Below are 21,947 nucleotides of genomic sequence, written 5' to 3'. Positions count from 1 at the left end.
GATAGAAACATAAGTCTCTTAAAAGAGGGTGGACTGTTGATTTGTAATTGTAATTTACAGGATAATTGTAATTATCCTGTAAAAACAGGATTGTAATTCTGTGGGGTTTTGCTTGGTACGTTTTTTGAGCCGTGCCGGTAGGCTGCATCTTCCTTTTATTGTTACGTAATGTACTTCCTTATTTTTACTACAGCTTTTTTTCACCTTCTTTTTCACTTCTATTTTGGCTGATGTTAACATTACACCAGGTTTCTTTTGGTTAAGGTCTACTTAGTTTATCTTTTTGTACCCATTTAATTTTAAATTATGTACTATTTCAAACATTCAGAAAGGTACAATGAATAATATTTAAAGCTCTGTGTACCCATTACCCAGCTTAAGAAATAAAACTTTAAAATGTAGCTGAAGTTCCCTCAATAGAAATCTCCAGTCTCATTCCTCCTCTCCCCAAGCCCACCTCACCCTGAATTTGGTGTTAAACATTCCCATGCAAGCTTTTACACCTGTACTTCCATATATACCGTAAACTTGTTATGCAATGTGTTTTGAAACAAGATGTTTCCATGCTTATTAAATATTTAGTATCATATGCTAAACCATAATGGAAAAGAATGGAAAAAAGAATGTATACATATGTATAACTGAACCACTTTGTTGTACAGCAGAAATTAACACAACATTGTAAATCAACTATACTTCAGTTTAAAAAATTAGTTAAATAGTATCATATGCCTGCTATTATTTCAGATCTTGCTTTTCTTTTTTTTTTTAGCTTAACATTGCTTGTGATCCATGTTAATATAGTTAATTCTAGGTCATTCACGGTCCTGCTGCAGACGGAACACACCCTCCTCATCCACTCTCCTGATGATGAACAATCAAGAGGTTTGTGTTAATTCTAGGTCATTCACGGTCCTGCTGCAGACGGAACACACCCTCCTCATCCACTCTCCTGATGAACAATCAAGAGGTTTCCAGCGTTTTGCCGTCATACACGATGCTGCTGTGATGGTCTCGCAGGTCTCTCTCTGTGCATTAGGCCAGGGACTTTCCAGAGCACATACCCACAACGGCAACTGCTGTTGTGTGAGTTCCGGTGGGTTAGGTACTGTGACATTACTTTCCGAAGTGGTTCTACCAACACACCAACAGCATAAAGGAATCCTCATTTCTCCACATCTTCTCTAAAACTTGAGACTGTTAGATTTCTTAATTTCAACTAAACTGACAGGTGGGTTTACTTTGCATTTCCTGACTATGAGTGAACAGATGATGGTTTTCACAGGTCTACTCATCAGCCCAATCTCCTGTCCCGAGTTCCTTGCTTACACACTTTGCCCTTTCCGGCTGCATTATTTGTCTTTCCTTTCTGATTTGTGGAAGTCTTCGATTTCTTCTGGCTATTGGTTATTTATTCTGGCTGTTGGTTATTAGCTAATGCTGTGGAAACATCTACTCCCAGCCTATGACTTGTTCGTTTGACCTTTTCATGGTGTCTTTTGATGCAAAGAAATTTGTATTTCAATAGCCAAATTTGTCAAAGCTTTCCTTTACGATCTGTGCATTTCTACATCTTCCTTAAGAAGGCTTTCCCTGCTTTCAGTCAGTAACATTACTCTCCTGTATGTTCTAAAATTTCAGAGTTGCTCTTCACATTTACGTCTTAATTCACCTGAACTGATATTCAAATCTGCTACAGGGTAGAAATCCAACTCCATGTTTTTGTCTATGGATAACCAAACTGTCCATCTGCAGTGACAACATGAGTGTTCTGTGTATATAAGTATTTCATCTGTAAATAATGACATTTTTCTTTCTTCCTTGGCAATCCTGAGAAATGTTATTTCATTTTTTTCTTATTCTACTCCACTAAGACCACTGATACTAGCATAATCTGCTAAGCGTTTTTATTTGCAAGGAGTGTTGGGTTTTATCATGGGATTTTCTTTTAGAAAAAAAAATTCACGATGGACAGTTTCAAACATACAAAGTGGAGAGTGTAATATATCCCTACGTACTCATCACCCAGCTTCAACAATCAACACAATTTGTCAGTCTTGTTTCATCTGCCTCTCTCTCTGGTGCTTGGCTGTGCTTTTGCTAGAGTTCAAATGTTTTTTCTGATCATACGTGTTTTTTTTCCTTCTTTAATCTGTTAAGATGAATTACATTAATAGACCTTCTAATGTTAAATCATCTTGCGTTTCTAGGATAAATTCAAGTTGATCATAAAGGTGATCTTTAAGTACATCCAGTACTTCCCTCAGGGTGTTTTGTCTCTCTGAGTGTGACAGTAATCTATATGTTCCTTCTCTTATATTGCCCTTGTCTAGTGTTTTCATATCAAGGTTATTCCAGTCTCATAAAAGGGTGGGTGTTTCCTCTTTAACTTCTCTGGAGTCGTCTGTATAAAATTGGAGTAACCGTTCTGAAATATGCAGCAGAATTCACTTGTAAACCTGTCAGCGTGTCTCCAGGGCAGGTAGATTTTTCAATTATTCAATTATTATTCAGAAATTATTCAGTTTCTGAAATAGCCCAGCTTTTCTGCTTCTCCTCGGGTTAATGCACCTTTTCTCCCCATTTATCCGCTTTCCTAAACGTATCCGTATCAGTGTCTGCAGCGCTTTCAGCAGTTGGGTGTGACTCTCAGAATCTGTGTCTGGGTGTCTTTCTTGCACCTTGAATTGCGGCTCTCTGAGTGGGAATTCCAGGCCAACAGGGACCGTCCTCCAATATTTTAAAGTTGCTTTTCCCAGACCTTCTGGCATCATTGCCACGAGAGGCCTGCCATCAGACTGGCATTCTTTTGCAGGAAATCTGTCTTTCTATAACAGATTTTAAGATTTTCTCTGTATCAGGCTGTGTCCAGGTCTCAGCTCTTTCTGGAACATCGCTGGCACCCTCTCTCTCCACCTCTGAGCCGCAGCTGGCTCAGGTCCTCCACGTTCTTGAGAGGATCACGTCAGTGTACGGTTCAGCCTCCACTTTTTATTTAAACAGCTGTGCCTTTTACTTCTAGGAATGTCACCTAGTTATCTTTCGCGTTAACCGGAGATCCTCAGTTCCGAGGCGGCTTTCTTCTGTAATTTTGTGCTGACTTCCTCCTTCAGCCCTCTGAGGGTTAAAGGCACCTGCGTTACCGTGCTGCTTCAGTTTCTTAGGAGCGGCTCACCCTCCACCTGTGGGCGTGGTCGGGCAGCTTCCGCAGGAGCAGAGTTCAAGCTGTTCTCCCCCTGGTCACATGCCTCCCTGTGCCCTCTCCAACCCCATTCAGAAGCAGGGGCTCCAGCCTGGGTCTCAGGCCCTCAACCCAGCGTCATCCTGTGGGCGTCACAGGCCCGGCTGGGCCAACGGTCGGTCCTGGCCGTCCTCTCAGCCTCCTCCAGCCTCGACCACCCTCTCGGCCTCATTAAAGGGCTGGACGCTTCCCCAGCTCTGAGTCAGTCAAGCCATTGGCGATGCTTCTGATGGAGAAGGTGCGAAGGGTAGTACGCTGACGGGCAACCCAATCCTTAAAGCTCAGAGGAGGGCGAAGCCACAGGACCCGAAAGTGGGGTCGGACAAGAAACAGAACGATGACAGCCCGGGGTCTGGAGTCCTGCCAGGCCGGGAGCAGACGAGCCTCTGGGAAAAGAGCTGCTCTGCTCCACCCAGGTCGGGAGGGGGGCTTGCGGGTGACATCACGAGACTGAGTCACTCTGTCAGCAAGCGTCTAGTGTGGTTCGAACGGTCGGCTGGAAAGACGCCTTCCTTTGAGAGAGGAGCCCCAAAGGTCCCCTCTACATACACGCATTGTGGCTGCAGTGCTGGCTGGGGGGCAGCGCCAGCGGCCCCAGAGGCCAGGAGCCAGGCAGGGCTCTGGCCAGAGCACCTGCAGCCTGTGGGCTTCCCTAAGTGCCATTGTGGGCACCCCCGCCGCCCCCGCCTGTCCTGCTTGGCCTCAGGTGTGGCGAAGGGCGCTCATGAGGCAGAGGGCTTTATCACATGGGTGAGGCCAGTTGAGGGGCACCCAGGGGCCACAGCTCTGCGAGGGGGACAGCGCTGAACCGGGAGAGTCCTCAAGAGGGAACCAAGGCTCAGCGTCCCCAGGGGCTGCAGGCGGCATGTTTCCAGACACAAAGGGAAGCAGGGGCCGCTGGGGCCAAGCCATTGGAGGGAGAAGCCTGGGGAGTACTTTCCACTCGACTCTCAATGGACGACGGCTGTGATCGGTTCCAGGTCTCGGGGGCAGAGAGGTAAGTGGCGACCTGAAGCCAGGGCCTCCCAAGGTGTCCACCTGTTCCTCGGGCAGCTCCTTCCCGACCTGGTCCCAGCGCGGGGGACGCACGTCAGAGGCGGGAGGGGCTGACGGGGAAGGCAGGCTGCGTGCCCTGCACACCCGGCAGGGGGGGCCCCACACGCCAGAAGTGAGCCAGGAGCAGGAGCCTTACCTGGAAGACCGTGAGGATGGCGGCGGGGAAGGTGTCGAAGTTGGTCGTCGGAGTCTCGTCCTGAAAGTTGAACCTGAGAGGAACAAGGGTCTTGGACAGAGGCAGCTCCATCGGGCTGGACGGGCTGCGTCTGGTGCCAGCGGCCCCCCTCAGGACCCTCAGGGAGGGGAGCGGAGGACGCACCCGGGGCGGCACCGTCCCCTCTGAGCGCTGTGTCCGGGGCCCGGCCTCACTTACTGTCCCCCGAAGAGCTGCATGCCCAGCAGGGCGAAGACCACGATGAAGAGGAAGAGCAGGAAGAGCAGGCTGATGATCGACTTCATGGAGTTGAGCAGCGACACCACCAGGTTCCGCAGGGAGCTCCAGTACCTGCGGGCAGAGGCCTGGTCCGAGCGCCTGGACGCCCGGACACGGACGCACGTGCCTGCGGCTTCCGGCGCCTGCTGGCCTGAGGGCCCACGCTCGGTGTGTGGAGAGTACTCTCTCCAGGGGTCCGGACCACCTGTCTGGACCGCGCCCGCCCCCTGCCCACAGGGACAGCAGACGCCGAGGGTCCAGCGCTGAGCTCACGATCGCCTCCTACACCTGCTCACCAGTCTCCCCACCCCCATGACCACGCCCGCCTTCGCCCCTCAACCCCCTCAGGCCAACTCGCGGGAAGCGAGGCCCACGGCCACACAGGAGAAGGGGCTGCGCTGGAGCATCCATCAGCATCGCCACCCTCAGCACGCGGGTCCCCGCGCAAAGAGCCTCCACTGAGCAGGCCGGGCACGGGGTGCAGACGCTGACCCCAGCGGCCCCTCCCAGAGGGCCAGGGCCACACAGTGCGGAGCAGCCCTCCAGCCTCGACTCCCTTCCACCCCACCCCTCCAACGCTCCTGGGGGTCTGAGACTCTGTCCCTCTCATTCAGCTGGCCCCCGCTGGCTCACAGGCCCCCTGAGGTCTGCCCACGGTCTAGCTGCTGCTGGCTCGCCGGGTGATGAGTCCCCTCCAGCTGCGACCCCCAGGAGAGCCCAGGCGGACGTACCACGTGCCTCTGTGCCTTTCCACTTGCTGTCCTCTGCCCTGGACTAGGGCATCTGCCTGGGGCATCCCTGGGCCCTTGTCCCCAAGGCTGCTTCACAGAGGCCCACCATCCTCCTCAGGCTCTCTGACTAGGTAGGTGAGAGTTAACAGGAGATGGGCTGGAAGGCTCCAAACAGCCTTGTCGTGGGATGGGCGGGGTGTAGGTCAGCCCACGTCAGGACAGGGGCCACCCGCTTTCCAGGAGGAAATGGAGCTGCTAAGATGCCAGGCCCACGACCAAGGAGAGGGCAGCACTGGCCGTCACCTCCTGAAGCCCCTTCTCCTGCAGAAGCAGCAGAGCACGGAGGGTAGGCGGCGCAGGGCACCCAGCAGCCTTTGTGGGCCAAGCCAACCGAACTCCTGTCAAAGCTCCTCCACGGTTAAACTGTCCTGACCTCGAATGGCCTCAGGTTTGGATTTAAAACAGAATAGAAAGACCAGGAGGCTGTGTCGGTCACTGCAGCGGGGGCCTGGAGCCCAAGCCACCTGCGCAGGCTCGGTCTGGACCGTCCCACGGTCGTCATGACCCGGGCCACCAGGGACACTGTGCGGAGGCCGGTGCCAGGCAAGTGCGGGCCACGCGCTCCAGCCGCTCGCGGGGTGGGAGCCTCAGAGCCTCGGGGTGGCTCGGGTACCACTGTGGAGTCCTACGGCCATGGCCGTTGGGGTGAGGGCAGCTCTGCTGCTGCCGAGACAGCTGTGGACAAGGGCGGCCCCCCTTCCCAGCACTGCTGATCTGGCAGAGAGGGGGGAGGTTTGGCCTGCGTCGCATTCTGGCCTGGGCCTCAGCCTCCTTGTGGGCAAAAGGGTGAGACCTGCTTCCAGGCTGTGAAGAGCCAAGTGGAATGAAACTGAATACACGGTCAGGGCCCCGTCCTGTCACCGAGGACCGGCCAGGCAGCGTCGGCCCCAAGTGGAAAAGGCAGGCCTGGGAGTTCAGGTCAGAAGGTCAGAGTCCCGTCGGGGCCAGGACGGGAGCAGGGCTGCAGGGTAGGTGAGCAGACTTAGGGGTGGGACGATGGGAAAACATCCATCTGATAACTTCTGTTTTCTCCATCAACTATGGAGCAGAGTCATCCTTTGAGGTTGAAAGGTGGGCTTGCTGAGTTCAAGAGAGGAGACAGGATGAAACCGTGGGGAACGAGCTAACGAAAGAACCAGAAGTGCTGGGGCAGTGCTGAGGCTGGACATGGCACTGCAGGTAGACGGGCTCCCAGGGCCGACACGAAGTCCTGTGGGCTGTGGCCCTCGCTCGCATGGGCTGCTTTGTGACTGTCTTCTGTTTTTAACCAGTTAAAACCCACAGAAAGAGGTTCCAGGCCACTGAGGGCAAGACCCATGCCATCCGTCCCCAGGAGCGGCACCTGTGTTGGCTTGGCTCCCATGCTGCCTGCGCCCCCGCCCCCCAAAGCGCACGGATGACATACTTCGTGACTTTGAAGATTCTCAGCAGCCGGAGTGCCCGCAGCACACTGATCCCAAAGGAGGTTCCTGGCTTGATGGCCGCCCAGACCACTTCGAAAATGCTTCCCACAATGACCTGCAACGGAGATGGGGTCAGCCTGGGGCGCGTGTGCGGCTGCTTCTCTCCGTAAGCATCTGCCCCGCCCACCCCGTCTGCAGCTCAAGCCACAGAAGGCAACAGGAGGCACAGGCCTCACACTGAGCCCCCGCCGCCTCCGGGAGCTGCAGACGGTGTCCGCCCTTCCCCCACCCAGACACACCAGGAGGACACAGAACAGGGGCGAGTGGGGCTGCAGCTTTCCCGGCAGATCCTAAAGCCTCCTCGTCTGATGCCTCCCCTGTACTCCATCACAGCCTGGTGACCCTCTGGGGCCGGCAAACCGCCTCCGGCAGCTTTGCCTGTTACGCTGCTCTCACACAGACCACCAGGCTCTGCTTCCTTGTAACATCCCCTTTCTGGTCCTGCCACCTCTGAGATGCTCCAGTTCATAACTGCATCTTGTCTTCTTCCCAACAGCGGGAGCCAGCAAGTACCACCAAGGATAGATGGGGGCAAGCCTGCCCCTTGTTTCACCAACAGTCATCCCAGGCGCCGTCCACGTTGGTGGACCGGGACTTGCGGGCAAGAGGCCTGCCCCTCCTTCCAGCCACTCCTCAGCATCGGTGTCTCACGTGAGGGACTCAGAAAGGACAGAGCAGCAGGGCTGAAGCACAGCAGACCCCTCACCCAACGGCACCCAAACAGAATTCCCTCCCTGGCCACTGCACCTCACGGGGCACACCCGGGCTCGCGGTCAGCATGAGCGCTCGTGTGCTCTTCTGCGTGTGGCTAATTCTCACTCCTTCTAAGCTGGCTTCTGCAGCTGGTGTGGAGAACTCCACTGCCGAACGTCAATCTCTTAAATTCCCTTTTGCTTCGCTGGGCTCACACATCACCCAAGGTTTCAGTCACTTCCACCCATTTCATACCAGCTGCAAACAGGATCAGCTCGACATCAACATCCTCACCAAGCCTGACCAACAGTGACTATGCCAGGGCAGCGGTCCCCGCAGGTTAGCGCTGGTCCACGACCCTGCGTGTCTGGTCTGCTGGCTGCACCAGCTCCGCATCACCCCAAATGCGTTTCCCCCCTGGACGCAAGCACAGCATTCAGGGGTCAGACCTGCTCACAGCTGCTGCACCCACTATGACCCTAGCAGGGCAGCGAATGGAGCGAGCTTGCCGCGTCTGTCCTTGGTCCCCCGAAAATCACCACCAGTTCGTCTCAGCATCACACAGCACCCAGATCGTGCCCGGGGCTGAAGACTGCTGTTTTCTGAATCTACGTTCTTCTCACTGTCACTGTTCCAACATGTCTCCTATTTCCCATTAATCCTCAGAATTTGCTCACATTGGTTCACAATGTAGGTGGCCTCTCAAGACGGCCCCCATGACCCCCACTGCTTCGGGTTCACCCCCTTGTACACCCCTGTCCCCTGGAGGGTGGGCTGGACCTAGTGACTCACTTCCAGCAAACAGAACACAACAAACGTGACAGGCTGGCACCTCTGAGAACAGTTACAAGAAGCCCGAGGCTTTGGCCTTCGTGCTCTCGGCCGTCTCTTGGGCCACGGCTGCCGTGTCGTGAGGACACTGGGGCAGCCTGTGCAGAGGCCCATGCGACCAGGCCCGAGCCTGCCAGCAGCCGCCAGAGTGAGGCCGGAGGATGAGTCTCTGAGGTCTGTCAACAGTCACGAGCACAAGCTTGGAAGGGAGCTCTCCAGCCCAGCGGAGGCTGCAAGGACTGAACCTCGGGAGGGACCTGAGAGTCACAGGCTGACTGCTCCCCCACCGGAATGAGAGGACACGCGCTGCCTTAAGCCACTAAGCCCTGGAGTAACTTGTTACCCAGAAGGAAAGACCAATACCGACTTCGGAAGCAGGAGTGCCGTGCTGCTGAACTAAGGTCCCCAGGCGTGGGGCGGCTCTGGAGTTGGGGAGCGGCCCCAAGCAGCACAGCGGCGATGGCCTGAGGCGCCCTGAACACACTCTTCCGAGGACTCTGGACGCTGAACGTGCCGCCCGTGAGGCCTGCAGGAGAGTGAGGGGGCACAGGAAACTAAGGAGGGGAGTGGGCAGAGAGCCACACTGCAGCCGCAGGGGCAGCGGGAGACGTACCTCCTGCGCTGGGGCGCTGGCGGAGGCGCCGTGCAAGCAGAGTGCACGTGGCGCTGCTGCCTGGCGTCTCCTGCTGCTCGCAGCCCAAGGCGGGAGGAGGGCGGGAACTGAGGAAGCGCTGCTAAGTGAAGAGAAGCCACAACTCGCTAGTTTGGGAGATGCTCAGCCTCTCCAGAGACCAAATAAGGCCAACGTTAAGAAATGGCACGGTCAAAAAAAAAAATGAAATGGCACGGTCTAAAAATGAAGCCAAGGGCACAACGGGGGCTGGTATGGAAGATCCCAAAAGATCAAAGGCGGGGCCTCAGAGCATATTCAGCCGCTTTCCGGCCCTTCAAGGGATGTAGGGTGAGCCTCGCAAATGGGCCTCACGAAGCAGTAAGTCCTCCAGGACGTGGAAGGGTGTTGACCTTGGTCATCTCAGCAGCAGCTCAGTCCGAGAAGGGCTCATCTCTAAGAGAGCTGTGGGCACGGCTTCCGTCCAATGGACTGAACTCTGGGAAGACTCACAACACACCCACAATGCTCTTAAAAGGCTTACATGCACAAAAATATCACCAGCTTGGGTTGAAATGCAAAAACCAAAATGAGGCCTTTGGATCCCACAATTCTACCAAGCAGGAAGCAGGCCAAGAAGACCTCAGCTGGAAACGTTCCCTACCTTCCACGGAAAGGGGAGGGGACTCGAACGTCCCCTACCTTCCACGGAAAGGGGAGGGGACTCGAACGTTCCCTACCTTCCACGGAAAGGGGAGGGGACTCGGGTAAAACCAAGAGCCCAAGGGCTCCCAGGCCCCAGAACGAGTCAGGGCTTTCCCAACACGTGCTGGCTGCAGTCCAGCCGGCCCTCCTGTGCACCCCGCTGGCCCCGTTTTGAACGGGAAGGTCCAAAGCAGCTACCCCTGCCCGTCCCACCGCTGTATGCTGGGTGTGGGCGTGGATAGCTCGTCTCTCTCAGTTCACGGCTCTAAGATTGAAAGAAACTGTAGGAGCCTCAACCAGACGTGGGTCCGATTTGGATGACGAGATTCGGGGCGCTGAGCTGATGCTGTGATGGGATGCGTCTGGGGAACTGGGAGTGGAGGTGAGTGTATCTTACACTGGGAAGAATCTGGATCAGTGGACTGTGGTAGTCAGCCTCCGGGACGGCCCCCAAGGACCCCTGCCTCCTGGTGTTCGCATCCCTGGGTAACATTCTCCCCATGAAAAGCGGGCGGGCCCGGCGACTCCTTCCTGACAAATGTTAATACAATAGCAAGGCTGACGGCTGTCTCTCCTGAGACTGGTTTAGCCTCTGTCAGGTACTCACATCACGAGCTGCCACACGGTGAGGACACGCAAGCAGCCTGTGGAGAGGCCACGGGACCGGGAAGCGAGACCAGTCACCAACCACGAGCGAGTCTGATCAACAGCCTGTGAGGAGGCTGAACGCAACCCTCCAGTCCTGACCAAGCCTTGGGATGACTGCGTCCCCGGCCTCAGCTGGGCTGTAAACGCGTGAGAGATCCCAGGCCACAGGCACTCTGTAAAGCCACACCTGGATTCCTGACCCTTAGAAACTGAGATAATAGATGCTTGTTTTAAGCCGCTAAGTTTTGGAAAACTTTGTTGGCTTGTGCGCAAATTATTCCCCTGCCCTGGGGCCTAGCTGGTTCCCAGACACCGTCACTCTGAAGTCTCCTCCCCTCTTTGGGTCCCCTCTGCCTACGCACACCACAGCTCTCTTTGTAACCAAGAAGGCAAAGGAGTAGAAGAGTTGGCTTCCCCACAACCATCTATGAAAATCGCAGGTGCCCACATGTCCCAGAGAGCACCTGGGCAGCCACCGCCTTCCCCCGCCCAGAGCTCAGGCAGCATGGCGGGTGTACGACGCCCACCCCGGGCTCCAGCACTGACTCCCCCGCACACTAGCTGGGCAGTCCTGGGCCCATCACACAATGTCTCCAGTTATTCATGTATGAAGTGAGTCGTCGTGAAGATCTGACAAAGTCATAGACACTGTCTGTCAGCTGCACTGCAGCGCGGAGAGGAAAAGGTAAAGTTAAACTGCATCCCAAGTCGAAGCTTTCCTTCGACCTAGGTCCAGCCTCCCCCTGGCTTCCGAGAAGTCTGCAGAGGTGCAAGGCCTCCTCGGGCTGTGGCACTGCCGCTTCTCACTCAGAGCCTCCACCAGGTCAGAACTCGGCCTCTGGACAGGTGTCAACAGCACCCCAGCCCCAGGCTCTAGGCTCAGCACAGGGAGCCTCAGAAACACCTGCCTTCCAGGCCTCCCTCACCTGCAGAGGCTGGTGAAGGGACCCAGGCCCACTGCTCCCCTCCGGCCTCCCCAGGAAGCGCTGCTGCATGTGCCCAGGACCAGACCCACAGGAATGATGGGGGTCAGGACCACAGCCCCCTCGAGCCTCCACGGGACAGCAGACATTTAGAAGATCGCACACCAGGTGCGGAGGAGGCCACAGAGCCTTAAGCTGATCTTGAGACTCTACAGACAGGGCCAGGGAGGGAAGGAGGCTGCCCATGGCCAGCACCCGCACCAGTCAGGGCCTGACCAGGACAGGCCTCCCCTGCCTGCCAGCAGCCTTTCTGACCCACAGGGGATCACAGTCCCCCAGCCCCCGGCTCTGCTCCACAGGCCCCAGCTCACACTGGGTACGGCATCGTGGGAGGGGTGCGTGCGCTCTCCGGCCAGGACACCGCGGACCCGTCTGGACCCCCAGCGGGTGTCCCTGACAAGGTGGCTCACTCACCCCAAAATCGAAGCAGTTGAAGGAGGAACGGAAGTAGCTCCTGGGCCCCAGGCCGTACATCTTCAGGGACATCTCTGTGAGGAAGAGACCCAGGAAAACAAACTCTGCAAAGTCTAGGAGAAGCCGGAGAAGAGGGGGATTAGCTCGCGTCTCCTCCCACCTGGCTCCAGCCCAGACAGGAGGACACCAGACCTCTGGGCCGACCCAGGGTGGGGCTTCCAGGCCTGGCCGGTGGCCCCTGAGCTCCAACCTCAGCCCAGGACAGAACAGCCCGCGAACAGACAGGGAGTGTCGCAGAGAGGTGCTCCTTCCACCTTGAAAGCTGAATGCCCAGTGCCTTGGGACACAGAGGCAGCCTCCCAGGACTGGGCTCAAGAGTGAGTTCTGGGTCAAGGGCCCAAATCTCCCAGAGGAGGACCCAGGCGTCAGGCAGAGGGCGCCCAACCCCCGTGGAAGAGCTGGACGGCCTTGAGCCTGTCCTTCTGCCCTCAGTCTCGTCCCGCGCTCCGTGCACTGACGGCAGCTGGAATCCCTCAGCCACCCGGCCAGAAGCCCCGTCCCTCTGCGAGGACCTCCTGACCCCCTTGGGCGCACAGCAGCGCCGTGTTGGGTTTTAACCATGTTTGCAGGCTCGCCCCCCTAAAGGCGAGTGTCCCTACCACCTGACACCCCCGGGCCCCCGCAGTACGAGTCTCCCAGGAGGCACCCGTGCTTGCTGGGGGCCTTGGGGAGTCATACAGAGACCCCTGTGGGTGGGGTGCCTTCCGCTTCCCGCAGGCTGGGCCGGGCAGGCAGCAGTGGTGAGCAGGGCCCGCCTCAGCCCAGGGATCCTGCCACGGCAGCGCTGACCCGGCTGACAGGACTGAAGGGAGGCTGCACTGGACCTGCTGCGAATCCAGCGCACACAGACACTACCCCTAACCCAGCCTGAGCAGAAGGCAGGGTCAGAGCAAGAGGAAACAGTCCAAAAGCGGTACGAGGCCACGCAGGAGACGCAGCCGAGCTCGGCCACTGACGGGCCGCCAAACCAGGAATGCCAGACGTCAGAACAAGGTCACTGGCTTTGACCCTCATCCCAAAGCTGGAATCCACCTATCACTTCAGACAGTGAGCCTCTGAGCCCAGGGCACGGGAGCCAGGGAAGCAGTTCAGCACCAAGGGCAGAGCCCACCATGCAGGGCCAGGGACCGAGGGGTCCAGTCACCAGGCAGTTGCCCACCCAGCCTCCCCAGGGCCCCTGGCATCCAGGCTGGTTGGGAGACTGGACCTCAAGCAGCTCATGCTAAAACAGATGGTAGAAGAGGGGGCCACACACTTCCTGCCCTCCCTGCGCACCCCGAAATCTACTCTCCCCCACAGCTCTCCACCAAGTGCCGCACAGAGGCAGCGGCCTCATCGGGCAGGGCTGTGGCAGCCGAGGCCCTGTACAAGCAGAGACATCAGTTCCACTGCCCACTGGGCACCGTGCCTCACAGACACACACGTGATGGTCCACAGGGCCCTGGAAGGTCTCGAGCAGGGGACCGGAGTACGTGGACAACCAGCTCCTGCCTGGCCTCTGAAACCAGTCAAAACCACCACCAGGGCACCCGAGCCAAGCACGGGACGAGTAATGAGACGGCAAAGCAGCCCTCCTGGAGAAACCGCGGGAAAGCTGTGACTGAGTGCAGTCGGAACACAAGCCCCGTGGCCCCGGCCCCTCAGGACCCCACGAGAGGAGCTCAGGTCCCGGGAGGAGAGACCATGGAGATGGGCACCCCAGCCACACACACGGCAGACCTTGGAGCTGACACTGCCTGGGTGTCCACCTTGCTCCCAGGAGACCAAAGCGGGAGCCCTGTGCATGAACGAGCACAGGAACCGCCAAAGGGGAGGCTTTCAGAGAAAGGGGACACCCGGAGCGGAGCCCCCGGCACCCTGCCTGCTCCTCCTCTCTCCCAAGGAGGAGACCCTCAGCTTCACGTGCTCAGCCTCCCCTCAGAGGCCGAGAAAGGGTGCTCACGCATTCATCCCTAAAGCATTCATTCGACTAGCAGGCCCTGGCGCTACTCTGAGCTGGCCCAGGAGACAGCTGACCCCTCTCCCCAGAAGATCACAGGCTAGGGGAGCGGAGCAGGTAGGTTAAACAGTGTCTGCATTGTAACAAGAGGACAGCGTGCTGTGGGGGGACAGAGGGACGGAGGGGAGGGTGGTCAGGTCCATTCCGGGAGGCCTGGGGGTTCACGGGATGACAGCACCCACTCCCATCCCTCCTTCACCATCCAAGCCTGAGTCTCGGGGTCCTTGGTGGGCAGACAGTGAGGTACACAGTACCCGCGCTCTGCGGGGCGGCCAGCCTCAGGCCAGAGTCCCGTGACGAGGTCTGATGAAGCTGGTCCACAAGGGGAGTCCCCACCTCCGCGTCTGCCTCCTGACCCTGCTGGGTCAGCCTGTCTCAGCTCCAGCCCAGCTGTCAAGGGCACTGAGCAGAGGTGTCCAGAGGCAGCACAGACCCACCCCTCCCTCCAGCCACTTTCCCTGGGGAATACGCTGATGAGCTCAGGGGTCTCCAGAAAACCACAGAGAAGGCAAGGCAGTGAGGGGGCGGACTCCCCGCCAGGGATGCCTACGGCCTGGCCCAGCACCTGGACGCTTCCAGCCTCGCGCTCCTGCATGTCAGACAAGCGACCAGGCCACGCGGCTCACCCCCAGCCCGCTCAGCTGGTAAATGCCCAGGAAACAAGGAGAAACCACAAGACTGACTGGGCGCCACCGGCTTCTTCCGAGGGAAGAAAAGGCCGGGTTAGGAGGCCCCAGGGAGCAGCCGCACCATCCGCCGAGGTAGGAGGAAGCCCTGGCTCCCCGGGCCCTACCCAGCCCCGAAGGGCGGGGGGACTGCAGCCTGAGGACTCAAGGCAGACACTGAATTCGGTCCCAAACCACGTCCCAAGCCACCAAACCACGGGTCCAGGACACATGATTCAGGGGCCAGGGCCCCAGTTCCACGTGCACCCTCTGCTCTGTAACCCGCCCTCTCCCGCGGAGCCAGCCTGGCTGCTAGAAGCTCCCTGGGCTCCTCTTGCTTCTGCTTTCTCTTTACCCTTTCCCATTATACCAGCAAAGATTTCAATCAAAGTCTGGGAAACAGCAGCCTGGAGTCCCACCCCCAACACAGGCCTCCCCACCCACACTTTCAAGCGGCCCATGGAGCCGTCTGTCCACCGCCCACAAGAACCCTTCAGCAGCTTCCCAGGCTCCCAGTTGGAGCTGCCCAGGCTCAGTGTGGCTGGCCCGTCAGGGGCCAGAACTGGGAGCCAGGAGGGTTCTTCTCTGGAGAATGGCTCTCTTGGCCACCTAGGTGACTGCAGGCGCGCAGGGCTCCGAGCAGAGAGGGAGGCGCTTGTGGGGACCCAGAACAGGCTGTTTCCAGATCAGCCGCAGACACGAGCAGGGTGAAGGTGGCTGACCCTGGGGAAGGGGAAGGAGGGAGCACTGACCGCAGGACAGAAGTCCTTCGTGCAGTGTCTTCGGAGTTCTTGTGAGGCAAGACAACAAAGCAAGACCTTCAGTTGCACGTGCCCTGCAGGGCCCTTGGGTGTGAAGGGTCAGCCTGGGGAGGGACCTCAGCTCTTTGCCTCCTTGGAACTGTAGCCAGGGCCGGACAGGTCATGACCCAGAGCCCCTGGCCTGGCCTGAGGCTCATGGACACAGGCTTGCAAGGCATCCCTGGTCATGGACACACCCAGATTCAACCAACCAAGAAGACAAGCAGAAACAAGCAGAAGAGCCCGGGGAGGCCCCTGGGAGCCAGGACTCTCTCTCCTCAGGAGTCCAGGGCAGATGGCTCCCTCGTTCCCTGGGTCTAAAGCCCTTGCGGCAGAGGACACATGACCCCGGCGCCCCAGACCCCTCACTCATTTCCCACTACCCTGATGGATGGGGGTCTAACCAGATCAGCCGGGCTCCCTGGGATGGGGAGCCCAGGCCTGGGGCACAGCCAGGCCCCCAGCAGAGGCCCCTGGAGCACTTTACACTTTTTGGCCCGGCTACGTACACAGCGCCGTGGTGAGCCGCTGGGGCTGGTTGTAGTGTACCATGGCCACGCACAGTGTGTTCAGGGCCACCACGCACAGCACCACCCAGTAGAAGCTCTGCGCCTTCACCAGACGCCGGATGAAGAACCGGAACATCTTCTCCTTCCTGCGGAAGTACGACGAGCTCTCCGTCTTCCCGCTCTTGAGGCTGGCTCGGGCAAAGGGGGACCCTGCGGGAACAAGGGCTCGCTGAGGATGTGGGGGACAGGTGGGCCCCAGGACACGCTCGCCCTCCGCCGCTGTGAGCCCCGCGGATGCGTCCTCGAGGACGTGCATCCCCCACCCCACAAGGATGCTTGCCCCCAGCCCTGGCCCAGCTCGAGGCCCCAGTTTCCATCACAGGCACCAAGTGTGTCAGACCCGTTACCGACATTGTGCTAATGACCCGTGTCCCCTGCAGTGGGTCCTGACCCCACCCCCGCTTCACAAATGAGGGAATCCAGGGCCTCGGCGGTCTCCATGGCTGCTGGGCTCTGGGTGCGAGACCTGGATTGGAACTGGCCTCTCGTCCCCAGCGCCCCCGGCCACCGTCCAGGAGGGCAGCCCCGATGCTCCCAGGCCATTCCAACTCCTCCGTGCGCCCTGGGGAGGCCAGCTGCTTCTGGCCCTCCCTCCCTCTGTAGCTCAGGGGTCAGCAGCCACTGACCACCTGCTTTTCAAGGAGTTTTACTGGAACACAGCCAAGCTCCTTTGCATCTGGCCCAGCTGCAGAGCTAAGTGTGGTCCACAGAGCCCCCAAAGCTCAGTCTCCAGAAACTTTGCCAAGGAAGCTGCCCCTCTGCCCCCACTCACCAGCCAAACCCACTGCCCCCACCGTCACTTCCCTGCCTGCGGCACCTCTGCTCTGCCCCCACCGTCACTTCCGTGCCTGCGGCACCTCTGCTCTGCCCCCACCGTCACTTCCCTGCCTGCGGCACCTCTGCTCTGCCCCCACCGAGAAGCGCTGCACTCACTGGCTCCTTCTCGGCTCCACGTCCCGGCGTCAATACCGCCCTTCTTTAGGCTCCAGCTAACAGGTGTCCAGCCCCCCAACAATCACACCCTTATACAGCTGCACTGTGTCGGCTTGTCGGCCTGTTTCGTGCCCAACCCCCAGGCGACACTGAGCTCTGGGGGGACAGGGCCACCCTCTGCACCACCCAACCCCTCGCGCCACTTGACAAACGAGCAAGCAGACTTTGTGGGTGCTTGGAAGGTCTGAGTGCCTCCGAGTGTTCAAACCCAGCTGGCTCTGAACCCCTGGCCTGGCCGTCAGTCCCTGGGGAAGGAGCGTGTGAGTGTGTGTTCGGTGGTGGTGGGCGCGTTCGCACAGGTTCGTGGGCGTGTCCACACCCAGACCCAACAGCACAACAAGGGCATTATCAGGCTGGTGTTCTCTTGGATTCACCAAGTGAAGACGGGCCAAGGCCTCTGGAGAGACCTGTCTACAGGCTGAGCAGCTGTGTCGGGCAGGGAGACGCTGTGCCCCAGACACAGGAGGGGCGGCCCCGAGGAGCATCCGCCAGTCCGCCCTGTGGCGGGGGGTGCGTGCAGGGCCCTAACGGGGAATTCCTGGCTCTAGACGCCACACCCCACCCACACCCACGGAAGACACTGCTCCGTCACAGCCTCTGGCTACGCCGGGACACAGCCTCCCAATCCACAGCCAGACACCAGCCAGTGCCGATTATTCGGGGCTGGCTCATTCAACGAAACCTCTTGGCCAGCCTTGCCAAGGGTTGCAAAATGCCAAGGCCACAGCCAGCTCCCTCCTCAAAGGCAGCCCTGGGGCACAGAAGAAAGACGGGCACCCAGTACAGACAAGACGAGGAGAAACCTCCACACAGGCAGAGCCATCACGGACCCACCCTGTGAACCCACAGGCTCAGAAACCCCAGACACAGCCATTTAGAAGCAGAGTCACACACACGTGCTACACAGCATACCCGGACGCTGACCACGCCCCCAAAGACACTCAGATTCACACAAGCACACACCTGTGAACACACACAGGCCCGCTCTGGGGAGGGAGGTCAAGAGAACACTTGACTCAAGCAAACCACTTTGTGCATACCCATGGCCAGTGAGACAAGAAGCACATTCTCCACAGACACTCCCTGCTGGACAAGCCCCGTGAGGCCAGCCAAGCCCGGCCACGAGAAGGGCCTCAGGGCTGCTGCCCTCGCATAGCTGCCTGGCCACATCCGCCAGGGCCTTGGGGCCCCAGGGCGTTCCGGGCCTGGGTCCCAGCAAGCAGCTCCTGTGTGCTCACGTCAGCTCTCTTTTACGGTGTTCAAGGCAGTTCACAGTAAAAGCGAACACATGTCACACCCAGAATCGTAGCTGTGGGGGAACAGGAGGCACCGGGACTCTTTTTGGCTTTGTGCAGTTTTCAGGGTTAACTTAATCGGCATATATTCTTTATGACGAAAAGGCTTATTTCAAGAAAAATACGTATCTTCAAGCTCAAGCTAGGGGGCAATCGAGAATGAAATGGACTATGGATGACAACAGAATTGAGCACAATTCAGGACAACACGGGTGCCCACAAACACCTGGGTGTCTTTGCGCTGTGCCCAGACGGGGGCTCGTTAGTCAATATAACGCTGACGCCCGTCCTGCTTAGTGCCCAACCTTCAAGAACCGCCCTGAGCGGGGCACAGAAACGCAGGGTGGCCGCAACCTGCCCCTGCCCCCACAACCCTGCCAGGTCACAGGTCAGAGATCATAGGTGACAGGCAGGAAGTGCAAGTCCCCTTCCGGCTTAGTGGCTGCCTCTGCAGGCCTGGGGGTGGGGAGTGCAGCGGAAGTGACGTGGGCTGAACACCAGGCATGTGGACGTGAGCCCCATCCGCCCACCAGGCACGTGGCTGGTACACCCTCGTGGCTAGAGAGTCCCTACTGGAGACAGGTCCAGGGTCACACGTGCCCCACAGGGTCTCAGGGTTAAAGGAAACCATGCAGGCCAGCCCACTGGGCCTCGACCCGCAGCCAGCAGGGGGTGGGGAGCGGGGGGCACCCCGGATGTGCCAGACCCCACGTCCAGACCCGTGGGAACCACCAGGTGCCAAGCCTGAGGGCCCCCGAGTGCAAGGAGACCCCTGGGCTCTGCCGGGGCCACGGGGGAAAGTCTACAGGGTCCCAGGATGTGGCACAGCACGAAACCAACGAAAATAAAACTGAGAGAGAAAATAAAATTCCCTCCCAAAATCATTCAGCAGCTGAAAGGAAAGAAGTTCAGTCTTAAAACCCCCAAACTAGTAGCCTCAAAAATGCAGCAAAGCAATCTTAAATAAACACAGGAAACGTAAGGAGAAAGAAATCATGAGGAAAAGGACAAGAGACACAAAGGAGCAAAGTAAGATACACATGAAGTAACAGGGACTCCAGGACTAAAAGGAGCAAGGAAAGGAGACTGAGTAACTGAACAACGGGAGAAAACATCCCTCACATAGGAAGACCTGAGCCTGCAGCTGAGGCCCACTGGGCTCCTGACCCCAGGCAAAGGGAGTTACAGGCGACACCTTGTCTGTGCCAGGAAACGAGAGGACAGGGCAGTGACACCCACAGAACAAGAGACAATGACCACAGCAGCAAAAGCTCCGAACCATGGAGGACACCTGAGTATGACCGGAAGCAGCCAGTCCCCCACCTACACACCTGTCTAAGGGGGCAATAAGGAATGACAGAGCAGGGCTGAGACAAAGCAAACCGCTGTGTGGTGCGCAGCGACCGCAAGGTGAGAACCTCTACGTGACCGTGCGTGTGATGGAAAGGCTCAGTCGGGATTTCTGCGCCCGGGGCAAACACAGGGACTAACAACAGCCGAGAACTAAATCCCCCAAACAACTCAAACCGGGAGTGGGGAGCAAGGAGGGCAAATACTGCAAAGGTCACATCTTATGGGTTGTGGGTAAGGGCAGAGAGATGGGAAATAGGGCGATCTCGTTATGGAAATAATGCATCTTGGTGGTAAAGAGGGTAGAGGAATATACTAAAATAGCAAAGAAAATGTTTCTAATTCTGGGAGCAGGGAAGGGAAGGTAACCATTTGTGGAACAGAAATGAGAGGGATCAGAAATGAGCAAAGGAGGAGAGGGTGATAAACAGCAACCTGATCAAAGCAGCAAAGCTGGGGAAAACAGAGACCACAGTATGAAATATCGACCCCAAATGTGAAGGAATGGGGAAGGAGAAAGTCACGGATGTCAACCCTTACACTGAACGGAGACAGACTGGATCCCTCCGCTAGGGACAGAGACCGTAAGACTGGGTTAAAAAAAAAAAAAAAAGCAGACCCCAGCTAAATACTGCATGTAAGGAGAACACCTTAAATGCTTAAAATGATGAAGAAGAGTTGAAAATGAAAGGGAAAGCAAAGATACCAAGCAATGCAAGCTAAAAACCAAAACCAATGGTAGTAACAGAAAGTATGACATTTGCTGTCAGACAAGGAATTGTCCAGTGGAGGAACTAAACGTTTAAAGAAGGTATTGTGTGATGATGAAAAGCATAATTTACAAAGAAGATGTAACCGTCATAAACTCCACATCTACCAAAGCATACAGTGGCTAAATACATAAACAAAAGCCATGAGAAATACAGGAGGAAGCATCAAGGAAATGCAAATCAAAACCGTAATGATTTATCACCTCACACTTGTCAGGATGGCGATTTCCAAAAAAGACAAAAGACAAGTGCTGGCGAGGATGTGGAGCAATTGGAACCCTCGTGCACTGTTGGTGGGAATGCAAACTGGTGTAGCCGCTGTGGAGAACAGTATGGAGGGTCCTCAAAAAAGTTAAAAATAAAACTACCTGATGATCCAGCAATCCTACTACTGGAAAGAGAGAGAGAGAGAGAGAGAGAGATCTCCAAAATAATTGAAATCAGAATCTTGACGAGATCTGAGCTCTCCATGTTCGCTGCAGCACTATTCAGAATAGATAAGATGTGGAAACAACCTAAATGTCCACTGACAGATGAATGGATAGAGAAAATGTGGTCTATACACACCACAGAATACTACTCAGCCTTAAAAAAGAAGGAGATTCTGCAACATGCACCAGCACGGACGGACCTTGAGGATGTCACGCTAAGTGAAACAAGCTATCTTCAGAAAGACAAATACTTCATGACTGATTACACGCACATAAGGTATCTAAAATAATGAAATTCATAAAACCAAAGACCGGGACAGTGGTGACCAGGGGCTGCTGGGCGGGGATGGCGAGCTGTGATGAACAGGAACAGAGTTTCAGTGAAGCAGGATGAACAAGCCCCGGAGACCTGCTGCCCAGCAGCACGGCACCTGCCATCAACAGTGATCCATTGCACACCTGGAATTGGAGAGGATGGATCTCATGATATCATGATGTGTTCCTACCACACACACACACAATTTTAAGGAAAAAAAAATACAAGAGAAACTTATTGATAAAAAAATAAAATGAAGTGGGAACGTTCAAAACACGTCTTTCAGAACTGAACAGACCTAGTGATAAAACACAAAGACCTAAAGAACTGGAGAACACAATCAATAAACTTGACTTTAAGAGATACCCATACAACCAGACAACTCTCCAAAACAGAGCATACACTTTCCGTCAGTGAAACTTTTTAAAATCAGTCGTGAACTTAGAGTTTGAAAATTTCTAAACTTACAGATTTACTGGCCACATTTCCCAATCAGTATCTGATAAAATTAGATATAATAAAAACATACTTAAAAATTAAGAAGCACACTCGCAGATAACCTTTGCCTCAAGAGGAAAGTAAAGAAATTGTTATCTGGAAACCAGTACAGAGGGGGGGACTTCACAGCAAAGCTTTGTGCAGAGGAAAATATACAGCCTAAAGTGCTTTTGCTGTTAAAGAAGATAAAAGAACAAGTTACACATTTTCAGAAGTTAGAAAAATAATAATAAAATAAATCAAAATAATGTTAAAAGATAAACCTAATAAAGGTTAAAAATAATAAAATTGAAAACAAAAAAATAGAAGAAAGGAAATCTACAATCTGGTTAT

At 56.2% G+C, this 21,947-nt stretch overlaps 1 protein-coding gene across 1 annotated transcript in view; it reads right to left on the bottom strand.

Annotated features, from left to right (window-relative positions):
• CACNA1B (calcium voltage-gated channel subunit alpha1 B) overlaps window positions 1-21,947 on the bottom strand; it is a 191,542-nt gene that overhangs the window by 99,332 nt on the left and 70,263 nt on the right. Inside the window, exons 12-16 of the mRNA XM_024762449.1 lie at window positions 15,902-16,111; window positions 11,869-11,981; window positions 6,927-7,039; window positions 4,671-4,802; window positions 4,434-4,506 (exon numbers count right to left, since the gene is read on the bottom strand). Coding sequence (XP_024618217.1) covers window positions 4,434-4,506; window positions 4,671-4,802; window positions 6,927-7,039; window positions 11,869-11,981; window positions 15,902-16,111 — 641 coding nt within the window. The remainder of the gene's footprint in view (window positions 1-4,433; window positions 4,507-4,670; window positions 4,803-6,926; window positions 7,040-11,868; window positions 11,982-15,901; window positions 16,112-21,947) is intronic.

This window comes from Neophocaena asiaeorientalis, unplaced genomic scaffold, assembly GCF_003031525.2.
Source record: "Neophocaena asiaeorientalis asiaeorientalis breed wild unplaced genomic scaffold, Neophocaena_asiaeorientalis_V1.1 scaffold78, whole genome shotgun sequence".
Classification (NCBI taxonomy): Eukaryota; Metazoa; Chordata; class Mammalia; order Artiodactyla; family Phocoenidae; genus Neophocaena; species Neophocaena asiaeorientalis.
Note: the sequence above shows the minus strand (reverse complement) of the source record. Positions and strands in the feature narration are given on the sequence as shown.